The sequence below is a fragment of the Drosophila hydei genome, unplaced genomic scaffold (genome assembly GCF_003285905.1).
Source record: "Drosophila hydei strain 15085-1641.00,03,60 unplaced genomic scaffold, DhydRS2 tig00000232-arrow-arrow-pilon, whole genome shotgun sequence".
NCBI classification, from domain to species: Eukaryota; Metazoa; Arthropoda; class Insecta; order Diptera; family Drosophilidae; genus Drosophila; species Drosophila hydei.
The window spans coordinates 1586193-1594576 of NW_022045690.1; the positions used below are offsets into that span (position 1 = coordinate 1586193).

Genomic DNA, 8384 nt, shown 5'->3' on the forward strand with positions numbered 1-8384 from the left:
ATTGTAAATAAGTAATTACACAATTTGTGTAATTATTAATATTTTACAACACAGACTTAGAGTTGTTCAACCAATCCGCCAATATAACTCGCATTCCTCCAATAGTTTTCTTGAGTTTCAGTGGTTTCGTAACGTCACGATGTCCTATCGATAAATCTGGCTAAAATCAACCCTGACAATTCCAGCTGATCTGTAATCGAAGCAATCGAAATCGTTTGTGACACTGGCTGTGGCACCGACACTTCCAATTTAATTAGAATTTTAACTTTGTTATTTGGATAGAAAGCGCATAAAATGCTCTCGAATTGTGCCGCAAAGACGCTGGCCGCTGTCGTAAGTAACTCACTGCCCAACATACTGGAAGCGCTGACATGCAAGTGCGAATTACCAGTAACAAGTTATGTAATTTTTTGCACAACAAACAATAACATTGACAAAAATACATCATGCATTTACAGCGCGGTAGCCTGCGCACCATTGCCACTAGCAGTGCACAGCGCAGCGACAATCTGTTCGTGCATCGCGACACACCCGAGGATAATCCCAACATACCCTTCGAGTTCAGCGCAGAGAACAAGAAACGTGTAGAAGCCATACTAAGCATCTATCCAGAGGGTCACAAACGTGGAGCTATGATACCGCTGCTCGATCTGGCACAGCGTCAATATGGCTGGCTGCCCATTTCAGCTATGCACAAGGTGGCCGAAATACTGTCGCTTCCCAATATGCGCGTCTACGAGGTGGCCACATTCTACACAATGTTCATGCGCAAGCCAACAGGCAAATATCATATTCAGGTGTGCACAACCACACCCTGCTGGCTGCGCGGCTCCGACGAAATTCTGGAGACGTGCAAGAAGCAGTTGGGCATCGGCGTCGGCGATACCACAAAGGACAACAAGTTCACCATCTCTGAGGTTGAGTGCTTGGGCGCCTGTGTCAATGCGCCAATGGTGTCCATCAACGATGATTACTATGTGAGTGGAAAATGAAGATATTTGGCTTATAGCTGCTAATGTGTCGCATTCTATGCTGCAGGAGGATCTGACTGGCCAGGATATGCAGGCCATTTTGAACGATCTTAAAAATGATAAGATCTCGCCGCCAGGACCACGCAACGGACGTTTCGCAAGCGAACCTAAAGGCGCTCCGACTTCGCTAAGCGAGGAGCCAAAGGGCCCAGGCTTTGGTATACAGGCGGGCCTCTAAGCCCCATCGATACCTATCTAGCTTAACTTCAACTGTTTAACATACAATTTAACTCTTTTTTTGTGCGACACAGCAACATCCAAACAAAAAAAAAAAACAGAAAATATAAATACAATTACAGATTGTCAAATGGCAGTTAAATGCAATAAACCCAAAGCAAATGGATTTTACTAATTATAATTCATTCACTATGTATAGAAAAAGTAAATATGTACTATTTCAGATCAGACTTTGAAGGGAAGTTAAATCATGTATATATATCAGCAAACGAAATTTGAAGCAGTCTAGAGTCTTGGAGTTTTGGAATTCATATATGTATTGATAAGCCCAGATTAGAGATACTTATTGTATATATACGCGCCTAATGGCGTGGTAAATTGGCAAAGGCTATATTGACTTCTGTGTGAGAGCTAGAATCTAACTCTGCTACTGTTGATCCATGGCTAAAGATGGTTAAAAAAGTATAAATTCACAAAAACTATAGTCTAGATGTATCATTGTTGACTGCGCCGAATAGACCCAAGTATATGGAGTATGAAGAGAGTCGGCTGGATTCTCTTCCATAGCTCTGGGTTGCTAAGTCTTCCTCAGACATTTTTATTATGCGTAAGGCAAAGCTATAGACCAACAATTCTAGATATTAAAATATTTTGTGAATTCGACTTAATTGGCAATTAGTGAAGGTTTATTCATATATGAAAATATCGTGCATCTATATAAGTATTATAGATAACACTATGCCACTTGTGTACTTTAAACTTTCTATCGAAATCAGGATACGTCAAAGTAGCCATGTTCTCTACATCTACATCGATAGGTTTTTGTTCGACAACGAGTCATTTGTGAAGATTTCGACAGAGTAAAATAACAAAAAAATTTTTCCAATTTTCAATTTTTAATTTTTGAGAGAGCTATGGCATACCTAACAAATCTGAAATTGGAACTAGCTGTGTACGTAAATATATTTATTTATTGCATTAATATTGTTTCTTAATCTAAGAATTATCCTCTACCCAAGTTCTGTGAAATATGCAAGAAAGTCAAAGAAACCGCAACGTAAGTAATTCTCTTATTCGTAGCAGATTGATTTAGGTATAGTTTTATATTCTTATTTATTTGTTAATTGGAAACTCAAAGGAGTGTACTATAATTTAGTTTCTAACAAAACAGAAATGTATAAAGACGGGAATTGGTTTTTTTAACCTAAAATCTAAGTTAGAAGAAATGGTGTATTTTTTTTCTTTTTTAAACTGTAAATTTTTAAATCTAATTAAAAGGGTTATGCAGATACAAATTAACTTCAATGTTTAGATTCTGAAACATTCTTTTATAACTGTATATCTTAAACATCTACTTGTGTAGGTATGTATGTATGTGTGTATATATGTGTGTGTATGTATATGTGTGTGTGTGTCAGTGGTGTATACATGTGTATGTGTTGTGTCGCATTGGTTTTCATACACCTAGACAATTTGCTTAAGAACTAGGAACGTGCCACGCCTTAGATCAACATTCACGTATCATCAACTTAAGCTAATCGTCTTAAAATTTTATTCAATTTCAATTACTAATCCAGATTCGATACTGCATTCTGTTTTTGTTGTTATTTGTCGTCGTGTATTTCTTATTGAAATTCCCATTCTCCTATTCCTCGCCATAAAAAACCCTGTGGGTGCAAAAGGGATGGCAAATATTACATGAAACAAATTCAATAGAGAATCAGTGTGTATATAAACATGGGAGGGAGAGCGAGAGAGAGAGAGAGAGAGAGGGAGAGCAAGAGCGCTTGGCTTACCGATTCTTGGCTGCAGCTCGCTTGGAGGAGCGCTCTATGCGATTGTGTAAATTAGAGCGTGGAATAGTCTCGTTGACTAAGCGCTTTGTTTTCTTCGGCGATTCCCGCAATTGTTTTGCATCCACGTTGCGCTGCTCAGCTAGGTTCTTTTTGAACTTCTCGATCAGGCCCTCACAGGATAGATTGGACTCCGGCTCCCAGGTATCCTCTTTGGCACCAAAGCCCTTCCAGCGTATGCGGTATAAAACGCCATGCTCATCATCATTGGCCGAGTCCAATATACGTTCAACTGCCCATTCCTTATCAGGATCGCTTGACACACTCTTGCCTGACTTCCGCCCGCGTACTCCTTTGGCAGCAGCCGGAGATTTCTTACCAGCTCCAGCGCTCTTCTTGCTGCTATTCTATAAATGAAATCACAAAGCTAATACCATGCATATGGAATACCCAAGCGTAGCTTTACCTTTTTGCGATATTCCTCAATTAAATCGTCACAATTCAACTCGGCTTCCGGCTCCCAACTGTCATCATCCTTGCCGTAACCCTTCCAACGTACAAGGAAAAACGACTCACCGCGTTTCGATTTATGACCGACAATCGCCTCCACCTGCAATTCAAATGAAGATTATAATTTTGCACAACAAAAATGTTGAGCGTTTACATGCCTCGAACTCCGTGGTAACATTTTCATCAGCATCGTCCCGGTCGTCGTCGTTATCATTGTTATCCGATTCTGAGTTAGCGGCTTTAGTTGGCGTTTTTTTGTTTTGATTTTTCTCAGCAGCCGTTGCTTTGCCCTTGGATTTGGGCGTCTTCTTTTGCTTCTTCCGTGGCGGCGCACTCGAACTGGTGGCCTTACTACCATTCAATGGCAGATCATCGCTTTCATCTGTATCGCTGTCGTCAACGATTATTTTTGTTGATGCCGTGGACGCCCGCTGTCTCTTAGAACTCATTTCCACTTTATCGCTGTGTTCCTTACTAACACTTTCAGACTCATCGTCGCTCGAAATGGTGGCTCCATTTTTCGGGTTTTCATCGCTGTCGGAACAAGCGGCTGATTTCCTTTTGCTTATTTCGGAGAGTTCGGCCAATTTCTTTTTGCCCAACTTAACCATTGCTTGAGTTGTTTTTTTTCAATTTATATTGGTTTAAAAAAAAAATGTTTGCACTTTTTGCCGCGAAAAAAGAGACAACAATTATTTATATATCCACCGTCGCGACTGAGGCGACTGTACACTAGGGGTGAGATAACCAGCAAAATGCTATTGATGGCATGCGTTGCGATATATTTAGCTGTATATATATGTATACTCAACTAACAATCTTAGACAATTATAAGCCAATTTTATTCAAATTTTTAGGCAATACGTTCGTAGCGTAATTAATAAAATAAAATTATTATAATAGTTAAATTTTTAATGCTGTTATCGATAGTTAGAAACGGCTATCTATATCAATGTTAGGTAATTTTACAGATTTCTGTACCGTACTTTTTCTTTTTATCGATAACAATATTAATCGATTTATCAATTCTCTTGGCACGTGTTGCCGTTGGACACAAAAAACAAAACATTTCGCATTTCTTGTTTTGTCTCAGAATTTATAACCATGATTGACATAGATAGTGTCGCGCCAATTGCTATAGCAAATGGCAAAAAAATGCAATCAAAGAAAAAAACCCCAGCTAAAAACAAAGCTGAAGACAAAACTAAGGCAAAACGTGTGAATAAATTCAAAAATGCTCCGAAACGCAAATTTGATGCCAAAAAAACAGGTAAACCTGGCGGTGCCAAGCCACAGTTGGCTGAAAATAGTGGCGAAAAACAAGACTGGAATAAATTCAAGCAAGAAAAAAAGCAGCTCAAGCTGAAACGTAAAAGTAACCGTGACACCTACGAAGTCACACAGGAGGTTAAGAAAATCTACGAACAGGTGAAATGGTAAGCATGCAGCTTATGACTTAAAAAGGTTCTTAACATTAGACAATCATTTATGTCATTGCAGTCGTCGTACCGAAAACAAGGATCAACTGGTGGCACAAATGTATAAAATTCTAAATGTCGGCGATACTATATCCAAGGTATCCAAGGCCCATGATACCGCTCGCGTGCTTCAGTGCATGCTAAAGCATGCTACACCGACACTACGTGCCGAAATCTCTGACAAACTGATGTCACATGCCGTGGAGATGTGCCAGTCGAAGTACGCTCATTTCTGCATCGAGCGTATGCTTAAGTACGGCTCGCCGGAGACTAAAAATAAGCTAGTGGATGCTCTGTTGGGCAATGTGGTGCGTTTATCGGGTCATAATATAGCCAGCAAAATATTGGATCACATCTATTTGAATGGGAATGAGAAGCAGCGTCGTTATTTGCGCCAGGAGTTTTATAGCGATCTCTACAAGAAAGCTAAAGACGACGCTGTACATTGCCTAAAAGACACATACAAGAACGCTGCTAATATGAAAGCCTCTATAATGGGTGCTGTAAAAGCTAATATAGATCATATTGCCAATAAACAGCTGGTTGATAACTCTTTGGTGCATGCTGTCATACTCGAATTCATGCAGGCCACCGACGAGGAGAAATTGGAGGAAACGGTCACCAGTCTAGCTGCATTGATACCTCACATGCTGACCACCAAGGATGGCACCGATGCTGCCATAATATGCTTCTACAAATCTACGCCGAAAAATCGTCGAGTAAGTCGAGAATTTCGCAATGAATCATTAAATAGAATAATTCATAATATCATCTCGTCCAAACTTAGGCCATCATCAAGAATATCAAGGAGCATTTATTGAAAATCGCCCTGCATGAGCAAGGCCATGTCTTTCTTATAGCCTTGCTGAACGCCCTCGACGATACAAAAGCTATCAAAAAGTCAATTTTTGATCCTTTGCATGCTGATCTTAAGACTTTAGTCGCCAATCAATATGGACGTCGTGTTGTTCAGTGGCTGGTGGCACCTGGCGATACGACCTGTTTCCATCCCGGATTCATTAAGACCATTGAATTGGGGTTGGCTTACGGCAAGAAGGAAAAATTGGTACGTCGCCAAGAGATTCTGGAGCAGATTGAAGCACCTATTGCTCTCGCTATTGAAGAGGATGCTGCCTTTTGGCTGTCCAACAGCCACATTGGACTCGTCACAGCCGATATACTCAAGCACAGTAAGCTAAGCAATCACCCTTTAAACTGATTCAACAATATTTGTCTCTTATCAGTTACTGGAGAGAATTATGTAAAAGCAGTCACAGCTTTGGCTCCGGTGGTAGCTGATGCTAATTGGCGTATTTCCGCGGTGCCCGGTGAAGGCGCTGCACAGAATAAGAAGAAGCCGCATGATGTAGAAGCCTACATAGCCGACGCTATCAAAGAGCGTAAAAGTAAGAATAAACTCAATTCGGGAGCCCCGCCTCCGGCCAGCTCCGATGACGAAGACGATGCTGAGGAGGAGGGCACGCCTGCAAAAAAGCCGAAAGAGTCAGAGGTCAAGCCGACCGAGGAGGAGTTGCCAATGGTATCTGGCATTGAGGATGCCGGCATGCATCATGTGCTCAAGAAGATCATCAAGCACGATCAAAAGCACGAGTCAACACCATTCGCCGTACAGTTGTTGAATCATCTAAACTGTGATGTGGTAATTCGATATTATTTAGAATGTTTATACAATTGCTAACTCTTTGCTCTCGCTACCTTAGCTCAAATCCTGGCTGGTCATTAATCGCGCATGCTTTGTGCTCGTTAAGCTTGTGGAGGATTCGCCGGCCTTGCTCAGCTGCTGCCGCTCTCTCATCAAGGAGAATGTACTCCGTCAATTGCTCGACAGTCAACAGTCGGCTGGCGTCAAGATGTTGGCCAACAAATTGAAGGAATAGATATATGCTAATATCTTCTAGTATATTGATTAGTTTTAGTGAATGCGTTTGCAACTAACTTTATACGATAATTAGATATAGTATATATAAATAAATATATAAATATAAATATTCAAATATATGTAATATATATATGTATACATTTGAATGTTTAAATAATTCAATATTAATTAATTGTTATATATATTATCTACATGTTATCTAGGTAGATTCATGCATGAGACGCATTTCGTATAATAAAAATCGCATAGAAAGGCGCGATTTATATATGAAAGAAGGCTATCGTCGCTGTCATTTCAAGTTTTAACTTAAATCGCATAGAAATGGAATTTTGTTTTTATACTGAACATTTGTTTGTTAGCCCTTTAAGTTTGCAAACATAATCTTTAAATCCTGTTAATAAAACTTATTGCTTGGAAGTACAAAAATCTCGACGATTTTATGTAGTTATATTTATATAGTTTTGTATTTACGAACAGGCAGAACAGTTATTAGCAGAGCAAGAACTAACGATTTGAATGGGATCCTAAGAGATTCTCAGGCAGTGCGAAGACAAATAATGTTGAAAGGTATTTTCATTGAAGCGCTTTAATTTCGTTTTATTTCTAATGAGTTAATGCAGTTTTCTCTATATATCATCAGCTGATTCGGTCTATGATTTGCGTATAATGATGTGCAGGCCGGAGTCTGTGTCCACAATGTCCGATAGTTGTCCCACCTTCAAAGCGAAGGCTGCCTTCTCAAAGGGCGCTTGCATTTGACCTGATTAAGGATTCAAATAGGATTATTAAGTTTTTGTTGTTTTAATGGGATCTCATTCGAGATTTACCTCTTCCAAATTTGCCCAAGTCGCCGCCTCGCTTAGCCGAGCTGCAGTCGGAATAGGAACGTGCTAGTTCCTCGAATGTCGCCTCGCTGTTAACAATTTTGTTGCGATAGATCTCGAGCAGCATTTGGGCCTCTTCTTTGGTGCGTGTAATGTTCTCTTCGCGCCAGGAACTGGGCCGGCGGCTACCCTTGTGTTTGACCAGCAAATGGAGGCATTGCACCTCGCTGGGTGAATCGGACGAGGAGCCATTGCCGCCGGACTTTTTGGCCGGCTCGGTTGGCTGATCCCACTGGGACTCCTTTGTGTGCACGTTGAGATAATAGCTCATGCCTGGGCGCGTATAGATGTGCGCATCAATAAAATATTTACCGGTTTTGAAGATATGTTGAGATATCTATAGTATTTACTTACCGGTTGAACGGCTGGTGCGCTTTTCCCAGCCCTCTGGTAAGTGTTCAGTTTCTGGCATCCTGTTCTTATTATATATGCTATAAACTTCTGAATAACTAAATATCTTCCAGCTTACGACAAATTAAAATGCATCGATGGATAAACAGCAAATGCGATAACCTATCGTGTCCGATAACAACCTTCAATACTTTGTGCCGATATTTATGTATCAGAGATGGATGTATTTCAAATGAGGTCATTAGATGCCCAGCAATCCA

General features: G+C 40.4%; 4 protein-coding genes across 4 annotated transcripts; 2 read left to right on the top strand and 2 right to left on the bottom strand.

Annotated features, from left to right (window-relative positions):
- Nucleotides 1-183: 183 nt before the first annotated feature.
- LOC111601828 (NADH dehydrogenase [ubiquinone] flavoprotein 2, mitochondrial) lies at nucleotides 184-1374 on the top strand. The gene is made up of 3 exons (XM_023318654.2): nucleotides 184-333; nucleotides 459-977; nucleotides 1039-1374. Exons 1-3 carry the CDS (start codon nucleotides 295-297, stop codon nucleotides 1207-1209), a joined length of 729 nt encoding a protein of 242 aa, XP_023174422.1. The 5' UTR covers nucleotides 184-294; the 3' UTR covers nucleotides 1210-1374.
- Nucleotides 1375-2067: 693 nt separating this feature from the next.
- On the top strand, nucleotides 2068-6887 carry LOC111601845 (protein penguin). Its single transcript, XM_023318679.2, has 7 exons — nucleotides 2068-2160; nucleotides 2228-2265; nucleotides 4605-4947; nucleotides 5012-5708; nucleotides 5777-6179; nucleotides 6234-6649; nucleotides 6711-6887. The coding sequence occupies exons 1-7, from the start codon at nucleotides 2123-2125 to the stop codon at nucleotides 6885-6887; spliced, it is 2112 nt and encodes a 703-aa protein (XP_023174447.2). The 5' UTR covers nucleotides 2068-2122.
- LOC111601836 (heterochromatin protein 1) lies at nucleotides 2410-4256 on the bottom strand. Its single transcript, XM_023318668.2, has 4 exons — nucleotides 3670-4256; nucleotides 3468-3611; nucleotides 3005-3408; nucleotides 2410-2875 (listed from the first exon to the last, which is right to left on the bottom strand). Exons 1-4 carry the CDS (start codon nucleotides 4120-4122, stop codon nucleotides 2854-2856), a joined length of 1023 nt encoding a protein of 340 aa, XP_023174436.2. The 5' UTR covers nucleotides 4123-4256; the 3' UTR covers nucleotides 2410-2853.
- A 426-nt stretch (nucleotides 6888-7313) lies between the features above and the next one.
- Nucleotides 7314-8315, bottom strand: LOC111601811 (putative peptidyl-prolyl cis-trans isomerase dodo). The gene is made up of 3 exons (XM_023318609.2): nucleotides 8128-8315; nucleotides 7717-8046; nucleotides 7314-7649 (listed from the first exon to the last, which is right to left on the bottom strand). The coding sequence occupies exons 1-3, from the start codon at nucleotides 8183-8185 to the stop codon at nucleotides 7540-7542; spliced, it is 498 nt and encodes a 165-aa protein (XP_023174377.1). The 5' UTR covers nucleotides 8186-8315; the 3' UTR covers nucleotides 7314-7539.
- Nucleotides 8316-8384: the final 69 nt, after the last annotated feature.